Genomic DNA, 24,239 nt, shown 5'->3' with positions numbered 1-24,239 from the left:
CCACCTTATTTGATTGCTATTTCCTGTCCTAATGTGTTTTATACCCCACCTCCTATAGACTGTAAGCTTTTTTGAGCAGGGACCTCTTCGTTCCTGTAAGTTTTCTTGTAATTGTCGTATTTAAATCCCCCCTCTAATAATATTGTACAGCGCTACGGAATCTGTTGGCGCTATATAAATGGCGAGAATAATAATAACCGGGGTAATTCGCACTCCTGGGCTACCATATCCTCTCAAATGAAACATAACCAATCTGGCAAATTGAAAAAACGGAATACCAAGCCTTATATTTGACCCTGTAACTTTCAAAAACACTCTAAAACCTGTACATGGGGGGCACTGTCATACTTGGGAGACTTCTCTGAACACAGCTATTAGTGTTTCAAAACAGTGAAATGTATTGCAACAATGATATCATCAGTGAAAGTGCCATTTGTGTGTGAAAAATTCAAAAAACATCACTTTAACAATATTATGGATGTGATATATATTACTGTTTTGAAACACTAATATTTGTGTTCAGGAAAGCCTCTCGAGTAAAATAGTACCCCCCATGTACAGGTATTAGGATGTCATGGAATGTTACAGGGTTTAAATTACTTAATTATGTAAAACTATTACATAATATGCACATATAATTTACATATATATATAAATATTTATATATTTGAAGTCTACGTGTATATTTATGAAATTATTTATGTAATTATGTATATGGATATATATATATATATATATATATATATATATATATATATACATATATATATATATATATATATATATTTGGTCACTTTCAGGTGCAAGGGATTTTTGTCAGTCAGGATCCTTTCGTCTGTAGACTGTTATGAGGCATTAAATTGTCTTGCCCACTGGTCACACTTGTGGGATGTAGATATGGTTTTATGGTTTCTATGCGGTTGGCTAAATAATGAGGATCAGCAAAGCTTATGTAACTTTTGTGTCTGGTTTTGTTGTGACAAATTTCAGATGTTTGAGCTTTCAACACCAGTGGTTTTGTTTTTTCCCCAGAGGGTGTGACATTTTCGATTTCTCGTCAGACTAAATCATCTTTTGTTTTTATCTACTTTTTCATGATGAAAACGAGAGAAATCTCAATGTATCTTTCCTGGTAAAATTTTTATAAATAAATGTTGCTAAACATTGCATCATGAATAATTTTAGGAGGTACGTGGCTTCTTTTTATTCTTCCAGGATGGACAAACTTCTGGTGTCTTATGTTTGCCTACACAAGCTGGTATCTACTACTACTATGTTGGCTAGATGGGTTTCATGGCTTTTGATCCTCATGGGCGTTGATACAAGGGCGTATCTTTGATGGATTGGACCAGGACCAGGGAAGATGCATTTTCGAGATTTGTATTTTTGTTCTGTTTATCATGCTTCTTTTTCTTTTCTTTCAGAGCACTAAAACTGCCAAATATGAAGTCTCCTGTCATGTGAAGATTATGCTAGCTTTAGTGTACCTATTTTCTCCAGCAGCGTTCAGTATTTCTTAAACATTTTTTGAGGTATTAGTTGAGCTTGGTGTCAGCGTTTACATGTAGGCGTTGCCATGATATCTAGTTGAAAGGCTGAGTTTTTAGCAAGTGGCTTTCTTTAGCGGCAGCTGATAACCTCCTGTTGCTTTTGTGAAATTTGACAGTTGTGATATATCCACTACTCACTTCCAGTAAAAACAGGCACGATAACAAGTAAATAGTAGAAAAAAGGTTGCAAACCATTCCTAAATGTTTTACTAAAACAGAAGATGTGATGTTAGAGGCTTGCAAATGAATATATTTTTTTTATGTCTTAAACTTATTCATATTTATAAGCATGAAAACAAAATCAAATATTCTTTTTCCAAGATTATCTGTCAATAGTTATAATATTAGTGAATATTGTGCCAAGAATATCCTTTTAATTTGTTTATGATTGTTTCTGACAAAGAAACCCGTATATTCTTTCTACTACTGTGAATGTGGTTTAATTTGCAAGATTGGGATGAGGATGTCTCAGCGTTGGTAACATAGACAGGTAATTTATTTAATATAATTAATGGAAACAGCAAGATAGTTGATGCTAAAATGCTTGGCGAAATGGCCCAAATCCAGCTTGTGATATGCACAGTAGGCCAGAGACCTGCAGTAGCATTTCATCAGCTGAAGTCATTCCTTGTGAAATATTGCTGAGCAGTGCATCCAGCCCTCACAATAATTGTTAACTATTTGAATAGAAAATAATTTGTAAATCTTGCCTGCAGTGGTGTTTTCTGCAATATATTCTATCCCCATGGAATGCATAGAGATATAAACCTGTATATTACTTTAATAAAAAGTATTAAAAAAATATCACATTGCTACCAAACTGAAAATAATATGAGTCATCAGGTGGTAAATATTATATGAGAAAAAAACAAGAGTGTATAAAAAAGGTGCTCACATCTTTCAAAATATAACTAAAAATGTGCAATGTGCAAATAATACAATAAGCAGCTATACACTATTAAGCATTCCCTTAAAACACTCCCAAAAAACAAACACATTCTAAATATAGTGTAGCAATTCAACAGACTCTTATACAAAGGTGTGTTCTAAAATAAAGTGACAGTGCCGACCAATACATTTCCCATTGTTTCAGTGTTTGCTGTGTCACCTACAAAATGACATAGCTTATATAGAAAATAAAGTGTCAATACAAATTTCATACATAAAATATTTTTAAAGTGCAAGTGCCACTTGGTCGGTGTACCAATACAAATTTAAAATCTTAAAACTTATACCCAGCAGTAGTAGAAGTTTCCAGTGAAGTTTAAAATCTCAGAAAGCAGAAAAAGAAACAACATACAATAGTGTAATACATGTTTAACAATGTGTTTCATCCAAGAAGACTATTAAATTAAACAAAATAGTTTTACACTAGTTTTGAAGGGTGTTGGAATCTCCAAGTCAATGTACAGGAGAAACATTTATTATTAAAGACCACATTACATGCTACATGCTGAAGTGATGGACAAAAAGCACTTCCAAAAATATATTGCAGGCAAGTTGAATGGTGTTTAAACGGATTGGGGGAGCAAGTACAAACTGAACATTGGGTTTGTGGTCGCTGAAGGACCTGCTAACATGGTCAAAGATCTTCAAGTTAGTTCATTTGTAGGTATGGTCCATGATGTTTAGGCAAAGAGAGGTGTGCTGGTTGAGAAAGATGTGTGCATTGTTGTACAGAGTCTGGGTACTAACACTCTTGTAAATAGACAAAACTTACATATCTGAACATGCTTTGATGCCTCCTCATGTATCAGTGAGAAACTGGGATGAGAAGAAGAATGTATGATCTGCTCTGTATCTGTCTGGTCAGCAGCTATTGTCATGTCCACCGACGACTGTTTATAGTGAACTAGTGTTTTCTGTTACAGAGAACAGTCTAGCCCCTCTTATATCTCTTCACTGATCCACAAGTATGCCCCATCTCGGCCTCTCCCCTCTGTCCATGACCTTCTCCTGTCTGCTGCTCGCAGGCGTACAGCCAACTCACGGTTGAGGGACTTCTCGCGGGTGGCTCCCTTATTTGGAATAGCCTGCCTACCACCATCAGACTCTTCCCCAGTCTTCAATTGTTTAAAAAGTGCCTTAAAACCCATCTATTCAGGAAAGTTTATGGCTTCCCAGAGTAATCTCTACCTTACATACCTGTCCTTTGCTCTATCCTAAAGCGCAGTACTCTTCTCTCTCCTCCAGTTCTGCTTCACTCCAACCTTGTTTGATTGCTATCTCCTGCCCTATTGTGTTTTATACCCCACCTTCTCTAGACTGTAAGCTTGTTTGAGCAGGGTCCTCTTCATCCTATTGTTCCCGAAAGTTTTTGTAATTGCCTCATTTATTGTTTAATCTCCCCCTCCTATATTATTGTAAAGCATTATGGGATTTTTGGCGCTATATAAATGCTAATAATAATAATAATAATAATAATAATAATCCCCAATGCTCACAAACGTCCTCAAAACTGAGAAAACAGCCTGTCTCAAGTTTAATCTCCCTGAGTTGGGTTACCCTGCTATTCATTTTGATACTTGAGGCATTAGAATCTGCTAGCTGAGATTCAGTGGGCCACTCACCACTCCATTCAAAATTGGTTCTAACTTTGCAAAATGATTCTAAAATCTGGAGTGAAAAAAAAAAAAAAAAAAAAAAATATTTCCTGCTGCTGCAGCTTTCCCTTTTTTTCAAATGCCTCGCATTTTCATTGCAGTGGTTTCAGCCTGCCTGACTGACATTTTTTTCTCTGCTTAAGTGGTCTAGAAGTACAGGTTTTTTGGCCTTTTAGTTTCATTTCTGATAAGCGTTAGACCTATGTACAGGGTTACTTCAAATGCCATCTCCACTTCAGTGACTTGATGTGGTCATGGTATAAGAACCAATTTCATTATGACATGCTCCACATACCAAGATATAGGAGTTTGCTACTGAAAGTATAACTCCACCTTCAGCTTTCACTAATAAATGTAGTGGGCTCATTAACATAAATTATGTGCATTTTTTGCAGAGAGGTTCATTCATTGGCTAATAGATCTCAGATAATACTCTCAACCAATGAAAGAATGTGTTGCTGATGTGATCTTAAAGTGCCCTCAATATGTTAATTTGTCTATCATACAATTAAGTTGCAGCCCTGCCTCTTCTTTTGATCAGTGTGGGGCAGTGAAGTGCTAAACACACGTGTGATGTATTCTTCTGTTATTGTGTGCATTTGTCTGGTTATCCTATCCACACAATGCAGATTGCAACAGATTGGCAGGACCAGCGTATGGGTTTAGCAGCTCTGCAGAATCTGGATGCAAGTTTAGCTGAAATGAGAAAAAGCTTGAAACCTGGAGATACCCAAACAAGGGGCAAACCATTATCAGGGAAAGCTGGTCATTAGAACTCATCAGATTCTTAGACAAAGTGTTTCATAAATAGATATGTAGTAGTTTTTGCACAAGTTGACTGAAGCCTTATTTATCACAAAATTAAAAACAGTAGGAACATTGTAGACATATACTTAGACATCTTAAAAATGTAGTGGTGGGAGTACTAAATATTGCATCATGTGCCCATTCACACCAGTATATATTGGTTCATTATCTAAACTCACAGGTAAACAATATAAAGAAGAATGTTTCAGACATTTCTGTTCAGATTGAGAGACTCACTGGAGTTGGGGATTCATTCATGCACTCATTGGGTCGTACAGAATCTGGGTACTAACACACTTAAGAATGATTAATGCACATTAATGAACTACATTTCTCTTCACTTACTGGGAATAAACAGACTTTGTGTTTTATCCTCCAGATGAAATGAACGATCAGCAGAACACACTGTCCTACATCCTCATCAATCCTTCACCAGACACCAGACTGGAACTGAGTGATGTTGTGTAAGTTGATAGAGTAAAAGCTTGGATCTCATACACTCTCTCTGTTCATTTCTTGTTTGCAACACCTCATGTCATTTTCACTGGGAACAGTAAAATTCCAGATAAAATACTGATACACGCACCTCCCAATTATGACACCTGGCGCATTACACACCCGCAAGCAAATGACTTCTCCTTTTTCTCCCACCCTGCTGGCATCTATTCTAGGATAACCATGCTCTTTCTCCCACACTGGTTCATATGACCCTATAACCTGGTCCAACGACGCACCCCTGTCTCTGGCCATCCTGATCCCATCCTGGCCACTCAGATCTCCCCAATGGAAACTAAATGATACACTACTCAATGACCCCTCCTTGGTCTCCCATCTCACTGAAACCATATCCAACTACTTCCAAGATAATCCACCACAAGACACCACCCCGACTATTGTCTGGGAAGCCCATAAACTGGGGCTCAGAGGCCACATTATAGCTCTAGCAGCCAAACAGAAAAGGCAAAGGGACAATCAAATAAACACGCTGCTAACAGAGATAAGAGACCTGTAACAGACCCACAAACGAGACCTAGCTCTTAACACTTACAAGAAACTAACAGAAAAAAGAACATCACTTCAACAAGTTCTACTTACCCATAAAAAAAAATAAAAAAAACAGCTACTAACGAAACACAAATACTATTCCCAGGGTGGTAAATGTGGTTGATTGCTAGCACGGATGTTACAATCTGACAGACAATCCACATTTCTCTCCAAGATAAAAGGACACAATGGTAACATAACACACATACTCCCTGACATTCTAGAAGCCTTCCAGAACGTTTGCACAAATCTTTATAACCTCCGTGACACACCCCCTAATAAAACTGACATTGAGGGATTCTTTACCAATAGAATCACCCAAACCATACCCAATACAGACATTCAGGCTCTAGAGTCTAGAGTCCTGGCCCAGATGGCTTCACAGCCAGATATTACAAATAATTTGAAGTGAAGTCCTTTGTCACTGCCTATAATGCTCTCCTTCACTTAGTACCCCTCCCTGACTTTGTGCTTGAGACTCACATCTCCTTAATACCCAAACAGTTACAGACCGATCTCCCTGATCAACATAGATCTAAAAATATTTTTTTTAAATTTGGCCAACAGACTAAAACCACTATTGAGGGGGCCGGTCCACCCTGACCAGGCGGGTTTTGTTCCTGAAAGAGAGACAAAACATAACACTGCCAAATTACTTAATATTATTCATATTTCTAAACACCACTGTAAAAAGCTGCCTCCTACTCTCCAAAGATGCCGAAAAGGCGTTTGACTGGGTTCCTTCTCATGGACTGTGAGTGGGTTGGGTTTCGGTCCTAACTGTTTAAGCTGGGTGGAGGCCATACTCATCACCGAGTGCTAGGATCAAGATAACTGGTCAACTATCCAACCCAGTACACATAGGCAATGGCACGAGACAGGGATGCCCCCCCCCCTTCTTTTCATCCTTATAATGGAACCATTTCTACAGGGTATCCGTAACAACCACAAAATCCACAGCATCACCGCCAACCATCAGGAATTTAAAGTAGCAGCTTTTGCTGACGATCTATTCTTCACAATTACAGACCCTCTATCCTCCATGCCCCCACTTCTCAAAGAGATCTCACTATATAATAGTCTCTTCAACTTTCAAGTGAACTACACTAAAAGCACAATACTAACCTTACAATTAGACCAATGCACTATGACCATGCTCAAACAACAATACCAATTCCAATGGACCAGGGAGGCAGTCCAATATCTGGGTGTAAAACTACCACTAGACCTACACAAAACATATGCTCTCAATTTCCCACCTCTCATTCACTAAAATCCCGGGAGAAACCACTCTTTAGCTGGCTCTGCCGTGTGCACATTATAAAAATGAATATCCTCCCAAAGATATTACATCTACTGCACACATTACCCATTGTGCTACACAGGTCCTTTTTCTCATCCATTAACAAACTATTTATCATGTTCATCTGGGCACAAAAACACCCAAGACTATCCCTAAAAATGCTGATGATCAACAAAACTCAAGGAGAGCTAGGCCTGCCAAATATGGAAATATACCATAAAGCGGTTACTCTCACAAGAGTTTATAAATGGACCAACCCTCACAATAAAGCCCATTGGCTCTGCCTAGAAAAACTGGGATTCCAAGTACCCATGCCTTCAGTGCCATGCCAGGAGAGATATCGGGACATAGTGGAGCCGACATATCTCTCCCACCCTACTATAATCCCAACACTTAAAACTTGGCACTCAATATGAGCCCTCTCGAACCTCTCTCCACATCCATCACCTCTCTACCCAATTACCCATAACCCACAATTACGCCCAGGTCTAGACCCTGCATGGTTTGCTATGCTCCATAACTATGTATACCTCTGTCTCAAAAAAGTCCTAGACAAACAAGGCATCAAACCACTCGGAGAGATTCTGACCTCTTCTACGCCATCGACAATACAACATTTCACCTACTCTCAACTCAAACACTTCCTAAGTGCCAATACTCAGTTGTCACAGGGGACTAGGGACTACACTATATTTGAAACTCTCTACACCAGCCACATGATTATATCGAAACACATCTCTAAACTCTATCAGATTATTCTCCCATTTCATTGACCAATGGTCAGCAGAACTCAATATCTAATTTACTGAGTCAGAACTTAAACACATCTTTGACAACATCTTTCACACCTCCATAGGCACCTCAATCCACAAAAGCAATTACAAAAGGATAACAAGATGGCACTTTACGCCAACCCATATACACAAACTCTTTCCAAATAAACCAGCCACATGCTGGAGATGTAACCATACGATAACAGGACTACATCTAACAATGTCCCCTAAAGTCATTCTATTCTTCCTGCTCCCACCCTCGACCCCGCACCCAGCACACAGACTATTATACCACCTGCTCACAGCAGTAAACACATTAATTCCCATCAATTGGAAGAACCATAACCCCCCAACAATAAGAGAATGGATCTCAAAAGTAGAGTCCGACAGTGTTCTGGATGAAATCCACTCGGCCTTAACACACCTCAACAGCTGGAAACCCTGGCATGATTTCATGACTAATTCTGGCATTAATGATGATACACCCAGAATTACTATACTTGCATTGTAAGTTAGAATATTCTCCTATATATTCTCCCTTCTAGATCTCGGACATAAATACAATCCACTTCCCCTCATAAGTTACACACATTTAACACGAAGAGCCAACCTGTTTTCGTACAGAATAGGTAGACACACTCTTGCTAGCCGACTGAATCAGCACTTGACACTTCACTCAGACACACCATGCACCAGACCCTCTTTAGCTAACCATTGTAGGGGCCAGTATAAACCTAGTATACTTGATCCCCCACTACAGCACTGTGGCTCACAGTCATACCATACTGAAATACCCCGCGAACCCCAAGACCACTTCTTGAACCTCTTGAAAGTGTTGAGGGTATTACCTCAGGAATACCAAGCACCAAATGTATTGACTTGTTTACTGATCCCCTACAGGGTGGCAATTACACATAATATTGTCTATACATGGTTTATGTATCATCTATCTGTATGCTCTAATGTATCGTGATACCGTTATTGACAGATCTTCACGTATGTTATGACTTGTTATACTTCCGTTTTATGTATATTTTACTGCCTTTATATTTGCAATAAAACTTAAAAAAAAATACAGATAGACAAGAGCAGCGAAAAGAGCAATTGTACAGTGTGATAAATAGCCAAAGTGTAATATACATTATGTCTGGTGTAAAATAACCAGAAAATATGAATTGGTAAAATATAAAAAGGTGCTACTATCACCTATGTGGGTCACTCTACCAAACTTATAAATGAAAGACAAATAGATAACAGGTGGTGAGAGCACACAAACAAATGAAAATATCACCACTTAAAATGAATGCAATCCTGCAATAAAAAGACAGGAAACAGACATAGGGTAATATAGTAATGATAAAATATAAACAGTGGATGATTAGTCTCACTCACATATTGCTGACCCACTTAATATAAGCTGGCTCAGACTAAAGGCGTTGGTTAGACTGGTGAAGGTTGTCACTGGATACAAAAACTGCAGACTTCCTTGTGCTTTTCTTAACAATAGAATCCAGGATGCAGGATCTCATGAAAAATAGTTATTTGACAAACAGGAAAGTACAGCAATAAAATCTAAGTGACTTGCAACACCACAGGTACACTGACGCGTTTTGGCTTGGAAGCCTTTACACTTTGAGAAAGGCTTCCAAGCCGAAACGCATCAGTGTACCTGTTGTACCCAAAGATTTTCTGATAAAAAAATTGGGTAAAAATCTGTTCCCTTCAAGAAACTCATTGGACAAAAGCCAAAGAAAAGGCAATAAACTCATCAAGATACCCTATTATTATAAGCACAGCCTTAGAAAGAAAAAAAAAGGGATGTTGCACTTATGTTTGCCAAAAATGTTCCCTAGCTATTAAATATCAAGAATTAGACCCAGAAGGGTGATATGTTATCTTGATATGTGAAATCAACAATAAATTATTCACACTAGTCAATATTTATGCACCAAATAAAGCAGCAATAAAATTTATATCAAAAGTGCTTAGAAAGATAGAGCAGATAAGACAAGGTCTGGTACTTTAATTGCGTAGTCGACCCGATGAGAGATAGAAAAGGCTAGAATGATAATAAAAAAAAAGATGAGGCAGAATGCAAAACTTACTTAACAACCACAACCTAAGAGATATATGGAGAACATTTCATCCCACAGATTTAGATTATACATGATATTCTAGAACATTCAATTATCACTCCAAAGTAGATTATATCTTGGGAGATGTGGCCATGCTGTATCTTGTCAAAAAAACAGAGATACAGGATATAGCATGGTCAGATCATAGCCCTATTATGCTGGAATATAAAGATACATTTGATAATTTTCGCAAAGAATGGCGTATAAAAGACTTTACACTACACAAAAAAAGTAACGTGGAAGAAATTGAAAAGATAACAAATCTCTTCTTTAGTGAAAATAAAGACAAAGGCACACTGGACATTACGGTCTGGTGTGCATACAAAAGTGTAGTTAGAGGTCACCTGATAAAAATGGTATTGATTGAAAATAAAAGGGGATTATCGCCCCTACCTAAACTATATATAACATTAAGCGAACATAAAAGGCAAAATAAATTAATACCTTCCACACAAACAGCAACTAAGATTGCAGAAATAGAAAAACAGATTAACAATCAACTAATAAATAACGCATCTAAACAATTAGAATCATTGCAAGCTAAATGGTATTTAAAAGGCAATAAACCAGAAACAATGAAGACCAATATGTTGAAAAAAGATAAATATAAAAGAGTAATATACAAAATAAAAGAGAATGATACTTATCTAATGGCTCCGGAAAAAAATGGAGGTGCATTTGAAAGATTTTATCAAAATGCATACAGCTTGCCAGAAGAAACATTTGGTAAGGCAAAAGAGATTGAGAAGTTCTTTGAAAACTTGCCCATGCCAAACAACCCTATCAATTAAGGCAAATAAATCAGCCTATAACAGAAGAAGTCAGCAAATCGATAGACAAACTTAAAATAAAGACTACTCCAGGCTTCAAGATCAACAAAAAGGGGAACTTACCAATATTTTTTAACTATATAATGGAAACAGGAGACTGTGCTGGAGAGCTGTTGAGGGCAAACATTGTACCCATTTCAAAAGCAGACAAAGACCTAGAAAATATAGGCAATTATAGACCCATATCATTAATTAATATAGATATTAAAATAATATCTTCTATTATAGCTGATATAGTCAAAACAGTAATACCACAACTTATTAATAATGATCAAGTCAGATTTATACCAGGGAGGTCCTTAAAAAAATAATAAATATAATGGAGGAAGCGGAGAGCAGTGGAACCCCTTTAATACTTCTGTCTATAGTCGCAGAGAGAGCGTTTGACAGGGTTGGATGGGGTTTCATGTTCGCCGCTGTAAACCATTTTGGAATAACTGGACCAATTTTACAAGTTGTATCTGCTCTCTACAGCTCTCTGTCAGCTAAGATAACAGGGTCAGGGTTTACATCACAAAATTTCAATATACAAAATGGGACATAATGGTGATAGAACCCCTAGCAATTTTAATAAGACAGAATAATAAAACAATGGGATTCACGAATTCAAAAGGACAAACCAAACTAAACATCTATGCAGATGACATCCTATTAACATCAGAAGAGCCAACCATTTTGGTCCCAGAACCACTGAAGGACATAAACAATTACTCCAAAGTTTCAGGATATAAAATAAATCTGGAAAAATTTACATTTATAGCTAAAAATATGAATAAAGGTACACTCAAACTATTTGTGCAGAACACTGGGCTATCTGAAAACAGTGACAGACTAAAATATCTGAGTATTAAATGAGCACTATATGGGCAGGAACACAAACATGTATTCCTGACCCTATAGGGTTAAAACCACCATCTAGCCACCCTGAGCCCCTCATGCCTCCCTAAACATAGAAATCTTACTTGTATTCAAGTCTGGAGCTGCTGGCTCTGCCCCTGTTTCCTTTAGACCTGCCCACTGCCTGTTGACATCATCATAAGTGGTGGCCTGATCCAATCACAATGCTTCCCCATAGGATTGGCTGAGACTGACAAAGAGGCAGATCAGGGGCAGAGCCAGCACAATTGAAACACCGCCCTGGCCAATCAGCATCTCCTCATAAATTGAATCAATGAATCTCTATGAGGAAAGTTCAGTGTCTGCATAAACCTTCCCCGCCCTGCAGAGCTAAGTCTGCATGGAGCCCTCGCCGGGTGAAGATGGATTTTTTTTTAAATTGCGTCGGTTATTATGGTTTTTTATTTGGCCTTTTTTGGGGCTGAAAAAATAAGATTTTATAAGAAAGAAAACATTGAAACAAGAAAATATTTTTTTTTTTTTACAGGTACTTAGTTAAAGGTCCCCCCCTCAGGGGGGACATTTTTTTAGGGCCCCCACTTGCCGCTCAGGGGTGGGGGCCAGGGGGGAGGACAATAGGTTCCCCTCCCCTTATTACTATTTAGGGCCCCCACCCACCGCTCAGGGTTGGGGGCCAGGGGGGAGGACATTAGGTCCCCCCTTATTCCAATTTAGGGCCCCCATCCGCCGCTCAGGGGTGGGGACCGGGTGGAGGACATTAGGGGGGCCCTTATTAGTATTTAGGGCACCCACCCACCGCTCGGGGGAGGGACATTAGGTCCCCCTTATCAGTATTTAGGGCCCCCACCCACCGCTCAGGGGTGGGGGCCGGAGGGGATGACAATAGGTCTCCCCCATCATTTTACTTCAGGGCCTCCACCCACCGCTCAGGGGTGGGGGCCGGGGGGGCAATAGGTTGCGGGTGGGTGCTCAGGAGGGGGGACTTTTTTTTTTTTTAACAGTGAGCAGCCAAAGGCATGCCCCTACTCGCGGTATAGCGAGTAGGGGCAAAATTTACTAATACTAAGTCATTTTTACTTAGTATTAGTAAATTTGGATGAAAGACCATTTTAGGCCTTTTGGTAGATAGATTCCTAATACAGTGGGAAGTTATCTACTAAGCGGCTGCAATAGAAGTGCCGAAGTCACGAAATTCCGAAGTTGACGAATTTCCAAAGTTGCCAAATTTCCAAAGTGCTGAAGTGTCGAAGTGCTGAAGTGTCGAAGTGCTGAAGTGTCGAAGTGCTGAAGTGTCGAAGTGCTGAAGTGTCGAAGTGCTGAAGTGTCGAAGTGCTGAAGTGTCGAAGTGCTGAAGTGTCGAAGTGCTGAAGTGCCGAAGTGCTGAAGTGTCGAAGTGTCGAAGTTGCCGAAGTTCCAAAGTGCAGAAGTGCCGAATTGCCGAAGTCCCGAATTGCGAAAGTCCCGAATTTCAGAATGCCGAACCGAACCGAAAATATTCCCCATGCACATGCCTAAAAAACAAATAGAGGACTGGGGTACATGGATAAATAGACTGGATGATTTACTAGGCCATCAGCGTTCCACATAGTGACCTGACTCTTCTCTTTCAGATAAAGGGGAAAATAAAGAGAAAGGGCGTAATAGAACCCTGATCCGGGCAAACAGACAAATAGAATATCTAAACAAAGAAACCATACAAGATATAATAGTTTCTTATACTCTCCAGGAACTAAACGTGCAGGGTGGACAAGACACCTACATTAAGAAATACAGAGAAATAGGGGGGGACCCGAGTGGGAGGGATAGGTAGATTAATAAAGCAGCAATATATTGATGATGACATTGCACCAAAGCCCTCTTCACGCAAGTAATACAAAACATATGCAGGGCAGGTAAAAGTCTGAAAAAATAAAATAAAATAACTATTTTATAAGTGCCTGACTCATAATTCTAACATCGAGACCTTAGTATAGGCTTGTACCTGCATTTACCCAAAAGTGTGTCCTGCGTTCATTTACAGCATTTGTAAAGCAGTTTTGTCTAACTTGATACTATGTGTTCTACATGATCTTCTTGTAAACAATATTGATATAATTTTGTGTTTCCCGGTATAATTCAGCATGGAACTAAAAAAAAATATTTTGCTTATTTAGTTATCTCATCAGACCAGATCCATTGTCGTATGTTCCAGCCAATGCATCCAGTCGGAAAAGCAGCTTCTGCAATGCAGCAGGACAAGATTCTAAGGATGAAACACAGCTATAAAACATCAAGATCTTCATTGATTAAAGAACTGATTAGTGGCTTTGACATCACCATTAGCCAATCAACCATCAAAAAACCCTACAGCTTCTGCTGGAAAGTGCCAGCAAACGTGTCTTACTAGAGAGACTGGATGGAAACAATGACTCTATCAATAAACTGTCACCAGTATTCCCGTATACCCATTCATTGCTCAAAGAGGGTTAATCTCTCAATTCCTGATATTTTATCCCATATTATGGATTGAACAATGCATTTTTATGAAAACATCAGGATCTTAAATAGAATTCAAAATTTACCAACTTCCTTTGCTTCAAAATACAAAATTTAGTTTTTCTTCTTCAAAATCATAAACATTTACAAACAGAAAGTGCAGTCAACAATTGAAGTATATTCATGGCATACATGTAATATCCAGTCATATTTAGGAGGTTTAAATCATGCAGTATTTCAAAGGAATAGTATCACAGTAATTGCTAGAGTGGATAAAAGCAATTCGCATCATGCAAACTCTTGCTAAACCAGGATGTGTCATGTGCTGTCTGTATATTCTAATCATGTTGACTACTGCAAATACAAAGCACATGTGGCGATGTTAGATCATGCCAATAAAGTCACAAGAATTTGTTTAAATGTTAACATTTTGGGATATTTGAATGAACTAAAAAATTATTCTTTAGAATTCTCCTTTGACCATCTTCTTACAACTGAGTCAGAGTAACAACACAGCAGATCACAGAATTATGTAGGATATTGTTACTTGCAGGACTGAAATTGTTAGACGTTTAGAGTGCTTTTTTGCACAATTCTTGAGTCTTGGATCAATATTTGTATGTACCACTGGTACTGGATGACAGAGTAAGGGTTATTGTGCCATACCAAGAGGGAGTGTGAGTACTGTGTTAGGAGTGTTTCTGTTATTTGGACTGTATTATCCAGATTGTGGCTTTTTTGTAACACCCTGTCTACCTGTTTAATCTTGATCATCTCTGATAAGTTCTCAGTCAGAATAATTTTCCCATAATATACCGGTGTGCTTTTTTCACAATTATGAAGTGCTAGCTAGACATATATTTGTATTTACTATATATCAAAGCATAGATACATTTTGCCAATATGACTATGGTCAAATTTTTTATTTTTTTTTAAATATCTTAAATGCCTATTTTTTAGATTATAGCATTTTTGGAAGCCCTTATGGTAAAATATATCACCAAATTACAATCACAGTGAAGTTATAGTTAAATAATGTCAGGATCAGGATGAAAATCCAATATACTAAGTATAGAAAATAAATAAATAAAACAAATGTTAATCAGACTTAATATACTAGACCTCTGAGAAGTAGAATAGAAAATGAGAATAATACAGGAAAAGCTGAGGTTAATGATGCCAGTGGTACACAGTAACATACAGACAAGCTGGGTCAAGAACAATGACTACATTTAAAAAAAAATGTAAATATGTAAACAAATTGATTAATGTTTATTGAAATAATCTAGCTAAGTGAAAGGGACACTCCACAAACCTAAAACACTTTAGCTTGCTGACGTGCCTTATGTGTGAAGAGTGTGTCCTCTTTTTCATTTTACAAAAAAGTGCAGAATTTATAAATTAACCTTGTTCACCACCCTGGCTGTCAGTCAGAGAACCAGTCCTTTTACTTCCTGTTTTTTTTAGCTCAGTGGAGCTAACCTCAAGAAGCAGCCAATTGGCCAAAGAAGCCGCCTTGCAAATACATTTCACTGAGCTGCATTGAGAAGTCTATGATTGGAGAGACACAGACAGTCTAGGCTGGGTTGGAAAGGGAGGACTTGCAAAAGGTTTTAAACAGGAGATCTGAAGCATCTGCAAGCTATTTTTATGTATACGAAAAAATGCATAATAAAAGGCATTCATTTTTATTAGGGATATATTATCAAAACGTCTTTATTATTCATTTTGCAAACGGGCAGTGGAGATTTAAACAAAATCTTATGCTGATACAATCATTAAATTGAGCAAACAAATGCTATTCGAACTAGCTTTTGTAAGATATGAATGACAATATGAATGGTCATCTGGTGCAGATATGTAACGAAAACACGAAACAGAAGTATAAGGAATGAATTCACAAAGGGACTGTGATAGACCATTAAAGGGACACTATAGTCACCTGAACAACTTTAGCTTAATGAAGCAGTTTTGGTGTATAGAACATGCCCCTGCAGCCTCACTGCTCAATCCTCTGCCATTTAGGAGTTAAATATCTTTGTTTATGAACCCTAGTCACACCTCTCTGCATGTGACTTGCACAGCCTTCCATAAACACTTCCTGTAAAGAGAGCCCTATTTAGGCTTTCTTTATTGCTGTTCTGTTTAATTAAGATTTTCTTATCCCCTGCTATGTTAATAGTTTGCTAGACCGTGCAAGAGCCTGCTGTATGTGATTAAAGTTCAATTTAGAGATTGAGATACAATTATGTAAGGTAAATTACATCTGTTTGAAAGTGAAACCAGTTTTGTTTTTTTTTCATGCATGCTCTGTCAATCATAGCCAGGGGAGGTGTGGCTAGGGCTGCATAAACAGAAACAAAGTGATTTAACTCCTAAATGACAGTGAATTGAGCAGTGAAATTGCAGGGGAATGATCTATACACTAAAACTGCTTTATTTCGCTAAAGTAATTTAGGTGACTATAGTGTTCCTTTAACAAGTATATTATAGATCATCAATGAGAAAAAGTTCACCTGAATCCCTCAAACTGGACTTTAGCAAGTTTAGTGCTTTTCTGTGTTTCTTAACATTGAAGCTCAGGTTACTTGAGCATTTCAAAAGCCAATTCAAGTGGCACATATGTTCAGCTTTCTAAACCTACCAGAGCAGTAAAAGACCATGCTTTTACTTTGAAAAATATATTTATTAGAGCTGTAATCACGAACATTTACATAGAGGTCTCCCTCCTTTATCTGCAATTAATAAAAAAAAGTGTCAGGTGCGACTCCTCAAAGTCCTCAGTGAGTGAGGAGACCTTTGGAGAATGCCCATATTAGGCAACTTATTTAGAAAATCTGTGGATTAAAATAAGTAATTCAACTAAGACTACAGAAGAAGTACTTGACCCAGAAAATGTTATATTACATAGATGAGATGTCATAACTAAAACAGATGTGACTATGATGCTAGTTATATGTTCTAGGTTGTGTTAAAAAATGTATTTTAAGAGTAGCCAATGCATGTATGACCCCATATTATTAAAAGAAAAAGCCTAAAATATGTAATTATTTTTTATAAAAATATAAATCAGCATTATTAAAAACAAATATATATATATATATTTTTACTGGGAAATGGTGGGTATAAAAGGCAAATTTAGAAATGCTTAATCAATTACTCACATATGTATGCATATATGATGACAGTTTATGTTCTAAATAAATCAAATAGCTTTTTTTTATTTTTACAAAGGCAAGTCCATGGAATACCATTCTCTTGATTGATGTATTATCTCCTAAATGATGCACCAGGTTGTAAATAATCTGTCCTCCAGTGCAATATTTTGGGATTGTTTACATATACTTACCAATAGTTTAAATGTCTTGTTTTGTATTTATTTACCTATTTACTTATTTTAGTACAATAATTCAACTTGAAATTACTGAATTTAATTTATTAGAGAGACACAAATTATTGGGGAACTCTTTAATATAAAATACTGGCAATTACAAAAAAAAAATATTAGTTAAAAAGTTGCAGTAAAATACATTATACAAAATAAAAATTTGGAAATGCCCTAATGTTGAGATCAACCAAAACATGTCACAACCCTTGGATCATTTTGTTGTCATTTGATAATGGAGAAAAAATAAAATTGGAACAGTGGTTCTGATTGCTCTGCTTTTTGTTTTCTCTGAACACAATCTCTATGGTCAAATAGCTATCTTGTTTACGTATTTCCAAAAAGTGCATTTGACATTAGAAATTAGTTATTCTATCTTGACTCCAAAGTGGAAGACATATTCCTATTTGGATCAACAAGGTTCAAGAATCACTAAACATTTATTCCTTTACAGAGACCAATCTTAAACTCCAATAATGAGGATATCAATTGCATGTATATTTTAAAATACATCTAATCTTGTACACTACTATATTCCAATGTGAAGCCTGAAGGCTGACAGTTACTTACTTTAATTTCCAATGACCACGTTTTTTAATATACAAAATAGACACAAGCCACTTATTGTGAGATACAGTAATCAGTTTGTATATCTCCATAATGATTTCATATCAAAACCTAGCTATCTCAATGCACTATTTGGCAGATGGCACTGGATATCTAAAATAAGTCTACGTCACACAGGATGCATAAATATTTTGAAGCTGGCCATAAAAATCTTTAAGGTTACTGGAAATAAACTGGTAGTTCTCTCTGAATTGATGGATCATCACTAAATATCTGAAAATCTTCTTGTTTCAAAGATATTGTAAGTGTGTATACATATTATCGTACATACAACATTAGTTTTTTTTTTTATTCTTTATTTTTGCGGGCAAGCATAAACATAGCGATACATTATGTGAGTAAAAGATAGCAATCAACAGGTATATGTTTTGGCATGAATTAATTCACAATTAATGGAAAGTCTCATTTTTTATTTTAGTTAAACTTAAATCCCTCAACTGTATCATAGTGTATTCGGAGTATGGAACAGAGGTTGCTAGTTGTAAGCTTAGAGCGCTCCTTTGAGTAACTGTGTGAAGTGTGCCGTGTAACATCTGAGTATAATGTGTGGGTGTTGTGTGGGGTGTGGGGTATTAAACTAGATTAGTTGTTTGTTTATCCGCTTACGGAGCCAGGCGCACTTCTGCGTGCATGTGTACATGAAAATAAAATAAAATGGATATGTTTCTGCAAATGTTTTTTGTAAACTAAACATATTGTCAACAGTTAAGCTAAATATATGAAAATAAAGCCACAATTGGTAGCTCAAGTGCCCATTGCTGGTGCACTCCGCCCCAGGTCCCTGAGTACAAAGGGGTGAATACTGCCAACATTCCATGATGGGCCAGTGTCTGTGAGTATCACCTCTGCTGTCCAGTGCTCTGAGGATGGATGGGGCCTCTGAAAGGTGTGCCAGAAGGTGTGTGTCACTATCTTTCTCAGCCAGTGAGTGATGTGGGCCCCATTTGTAGTGAACGGAGGGCTCTCTGAGCTGCTGTGTGACCTGCCGAAACAATCTCCTCCAGGTCAGAATGTGTCTGGAGAAGTCTCTGAAAAGTGTCAGGTGCGATTTCGCAAAGGGTACCATGATGAGCCCCCTTTCTTTTTTTTTTTTTTTTTTTTTTTTTTTTATTTGTAAGTTTTTTATTCTTTTATAAGCATACATTATACAGGAAATAATCAGTTTCATATAACATTTTTTTTCGCTGTTACAAAGAAATTATAATCCAGTACGATATGGTATACTTGGTATAACAGACATTGATAACAAGTGATTACATTTTGTAATTACAGGATAAACAAGGATAAATCATAAATAAATTAGACAAAATAATTCGAACGATAAGTTATTTCTAACCAGCAACATTTCTTAACATGCAACCTCGTAGGTTGTTTAGATACAATAGTTAGAGTCTTTGTATACTGTCTACAAGGTGATAAAGTGTCGTGCGTGATGGGTGGTTAGCGTGGACTTGATGGCGGTGTAAATGATTACTCTATGAAGTGTGTTCATTGAGAGAAATTAGAGATGTTGTATGACTAGGTTTTGTTGTATTAGTTAAGACCATGAATCGAGTCCAGGGTTCCCAGGTAGCTGTGAATGCTTTGAATTCTTTCGAAATGGCATACGTTATTAGTTCCATTTGTTTGATATTTTCTACTCGTCTGATCCATTCCCTAATCGTGGGAGCTTGTGGTTGGTTCCAATATTTAGGGATCAATTGAGCTGCTGTCATGGTCAAAAGTTTAAACAGTGTGCGCTGTGGTTTGTTTAGAGTGAGGTTTGGAGGAGGTTCTTGAAAGAGGAACTGTAAGGGGGTTAGTGGGAAAGTAATATTCATTAAGGACTGGATAAGGGTGTGTATTCTACTCCAATATTTGTGTATAACTGGGCATTGCCACCAGACGTGGGCATGATGTGCCGTGGTGTTGTCACATCTCCAGCTTTTAGTTTTCTCATTACCGTGTATTTGGTGGATTTTTTCTGGTGTGTAGTGCCATCTAGATATACGTTTGAAATTACTTTCTTGCGTTAGTAGAGAAGTGGAGGTTCTATGCGTGGAAGTGAAAATAGCTTGCCATTGTTTGGGGGGAATCTCTATTTGTAGTTCTTGCGACCATTTTTGCGTATATTTTGGGAGTTCTGGTGGTTGTGAGTCCCTGATTGTTTGGTAAAGAGCGGATAACAGTTTTTTCGTGATTTTGTGTTTCTCACAAATGTTTTCAAACTCAGTCAAGGGGTGGTTACCCTCTGGTAGAAGTTTATTGGAGGTAATAAACTGTTTTAGTTGGGTGTAGTGTAGTAATTGGTTTCCGGTCGGGAGAGTGGAGGGGAAAAATTGCTGTAGTGATTTCAGTGTATTATTAGTGACCATATCACGTAACCGTAGCGTGGAGCCACAGTGATAGTTAGCGTAGGCCCCCCCTGAATGGCCTCCCTGGAAGTTAGGATTCTTGGTGAGTGGGTATAATGGTGAGGGATAGGGGGATATTTCTGTAGTTCGTGTCAGTTTGTGCCATAGTTGTAATGTAGGTGTGATGGTAGGATGAGGACCATGGAGTGTTCCGCTTTGGGCTGGTGGATTCGCCAGCCAAGGACGATCTCTCAAGGGAATAACTGAGAATTCGTTCTCTATCTGGACCCAGTGGTGGGCTGGCTCCGGCCTTGTCCATTCATAGATCCTACTTAAGTGGACAGCTTTGTGATATGAGGCAATATCAGGAAAGTTCAGCCCCCCCTGGTCTTTGTTTTTTATAAGTGTGTCGTATGCAATTCTAGGTTGTGAGTTCGACCATATGAAGCTAGTGAATGTCTTCCTGATTTTGGAGAAGAAATTGGTATTTAATTGGATCGGAAGGGCTTGAAGAGTGTAGAGTAGGCGTGGGAGCACGTTCATTTTGATGATGTTGATTCTACTGAACCAGCCGAAGCATGGTTTGTGCCAATTATGTAAGTCCCTGGTGATATTGTCTAGTAATTTGAGGAAGTTGAGGCTAAAGATAAGTTTACGTGTTTGTGGTATGTGTAGAGCCCCCTTTCTAGTCCCAGACAAATTAAAGTAATACATCCTTGGGGGGGGGGGGGGGTCTTTGGGTGCTTTAGTGGCTCTTGGTAGTCAAAAAAAAAAGTCCACTCCGATCTGCTTCAACTGTTTTGGTACTAGTAACGTGGCTATAAGCCTTCTGCAGTAATGGGTCAGTTCAGTATTAGTGATTGATTCTGGCACCCCTCTGATCTTCATGTTGTGTGCTTTGGCTCTGTCCTCCATGCTTGCCAGTTGGGCTGTCAGGGAGCTGCATTGTTTCTGTAGCAAGTTGAGAGCTGTATCTGTGGCTGTTGTGCCACCCCTGCCCCCTTGATGTTTTCTTCAGCTGTCCCCACTCATTCGGTAAGCGGGAAAACGTCTTCTCTGACAAGTGCCATGTCCGCTTGAAACATGGCTTGGATGTCTTTTACCACTGCCTTGATGTCGGCTTTTGTAGTGGGCTCATTGACTCCCGTTTTCTCATGTGCTTTAGACTTTGGGAAGTTGGTCACCGGGCCGTCATCACCCAATGAGGGTGACTCATGGGCCTCTGCCGGCGCCTTCTTGAAGGGATCAGGCCTCTTGGCCGGGCGTATGAAAGCTACAATATCTCGAGTTCCCGGGCTGGAATCCGCTCAATGTTTTTTGGCTTTCTTCCCTATGTTGCAGGGTACTCAGATAAGCATTCCCTGGTGGTCTAGTGGGGGCTCACTGGTGGTCCAGTGGTGATATCCGGTCTGCAGCTCTGCTCACCATGTGTCTCGCGAGACCCGTCAGAGCGTTGTCATGGTAACCCGCGGCAACACTCTAAATTGGGCCGGTTCTCGCAAGGCCTTAGGTGGCTGCCTAAACCGCCTAATTAGCAAGCCGCCTCTGTACTTATATACTTATCAGCCACAACTACCTAATATCATGTAGGTCCCACTTGTTCTGCCAAAACAGCTCTGATGTCTTGAGGAATGGACTCAACAAAACCTCTGAATGTGCCCGGTGGTATCTGTTACCAAGACATTAGTCCTGCAAGTTGCAAGGTGGGGCCTACATCGGATTATCCCACATTTGCTCAATTGGACCAAGGAAAAACTATGAACTCTTTGTCATGTTCCTCAAACCATTCCTGAATACTGTTTGCAGTATGGTAGGTGAAAGAGGCCACTGCCATCAGGGAACACCATGCTACAAGTAAACTGTTAATAGCTCTCGGCTAACTCCTCTCTTGCAACTGTAATTAGTATAATACTATCCTTACCTTTTGTGTCACTTTACCCCACTCCCTCTAGCATTTAAGCTCATTGAGCAGGGCTCTCAACCCCTCTGTTCCGGTGTGTCCAACTTATCTGGTTACATCTACATGTTTGTTCGTCCACCCACTGTAAAGCGCTGCAGAATTTGTTGGCGCTATATAAATATTAACATAATAATTATAAGAATAATATGAAGGTGTGTACGTGGTCTGCAACAATCTCTATGTAGGTAGTATGTGTCAAAGTAACACCCACAAGAATGTCAGGACCCAAAGTTTCCCAGCAGAACATTGCCCAGATCATTACACTACCTCTGCTGGTTTGCATTCTTCCCATAGTGCATCCTGCTGCCATCTCTTACTGAGGTAACTGACCATCCACCTGATCTAAAAGAAAACATGGTTCATCCTCCCAGGCAACCTCCTCTTCACTTACCCATATTCCCTGCTTCCAACACATGAAAGAACTGACTGTTCACTGCTGCTTAACATATTGCATCCATTTACAGGTGCCATTGTAATGATATAATCAATGTTATTCACTTCACCTGTCATGCTTTTAACCCCTTAAGACCGGAGGGCGTACAATTACACCCTATTTTGAGCGGCTCTAAACGCCGCAGGGCGTCATTGTACGCCCTCCGGTCTTTTCTTACTTACCCAGTCGCCGTTGATCCCACGATGGCGATCGCGGTTGGGGGGACTCCCAGGGAGCCCCCGCGGCACGTCCTTCCTCTTCAGCCCCCCCGGGCCATGTGAGAGTGAGGTCCTTGCGAGGACCTCACAATCACATGGCCGGGATAGCTGGCTTAGGCATTGCCAGCAGGGGGACTAACTGTAATGACAGTTAGTCCCCCTGCTGGCTGAAATCAAATAAAAAAAGTTAAAAGTTAAATCAGTGTAAAAAAAAAAATATATATATACTTAGATCATATATATACATATTATATATATATATATATGATCTAAGTATATATATACACATATACATACACACACATACACTGTCTTGGTGTATTTTACTATTAATATATATATATATATATATATATATATATTCATTTCAAATTACACGTAGACTGATACTGATTAAATATATATATATATATATATATATATTTTTATATATATATATATATATATATATATATATATATATAATTATTGTTATATATATATTTATATATAATATTAAAAAAATAAGTAAATACGTAAAAAAATAAAATTAAAAAAATAATTACAAATAAATAATTAAAAAATATATAGATGTGTGTTATTTCGTTCTAACTGTATTGTGATATTAATATATATATATCAAAATACACATAGAACAAAATAATATATATATCTATATACATAAATATATACGTATATATCACTATATATATACCTATATATAAATAAAAATATTTTACAAAAATTATATATATATATATATATATATATATATATATACACACATATGTATATATATACATATATTAATTCTACACATATATTTATGTAATATTTTTACATAATTAGGTATCCTAATTAATTACAATTAGCGGGACCTGCCTGACAACCCATGCCGAAAGTATAGGGAATTTAATTTGCTAGGA

The 24,239-nt window shown here is 38.0% G+C and overlaps 1 protein-coding gene across 3 annotated transcripts in view; it reads left to right on the top strand.

Moving 5' to 3' along the window:
• Positions 1 to 14,419, top strand: part of LOC134568170 (potassium channel subfamily T member 2) — a 465,676-nt gene extending 451,257 nt beyond the window's left edge. For all 3 annotated transcript variants that reach the window (XM_063426528.1, XM_063426529.1, XM_063426527.1), the window contains 2 exons: positions 5,340 to 5,424; positions 14,057 to 14,419. In XM_063426528.1, coding sequence (XP_063282598.1) covers positions 5,340 to 5,424; positions 14,057 to 14,168 — 197 coding nt within the window. In that variant the 3' untranslated portion in view covers positions 14,169 to 14,419. The remainder of the gene's footprint in view (positions 1 to 5,339; positions 5,425 to 14,056) is intronic.
• Positions 14,420 to 24,239: the final 9,820 nt, after the last annotated feature.

This window comes from Pelobates fuscus, chromosome 7 (genome assembly GCF_036172605.1).
Source record: "Pelobates fuscus isolate aPelFus1 chromosome 7, aPelFus1.pri, whole genome shotgun sequence".
NCBI lineage: Eukaryota > Metazoa > Chordata > Amphibia > Anura > Pelobatidae > Pelobates > Pelobates fuscus.
Note: the sequence above shows the minus strand (reverse complement) of the source record. Positions and strands in the feature narration are given on the sequence as shown.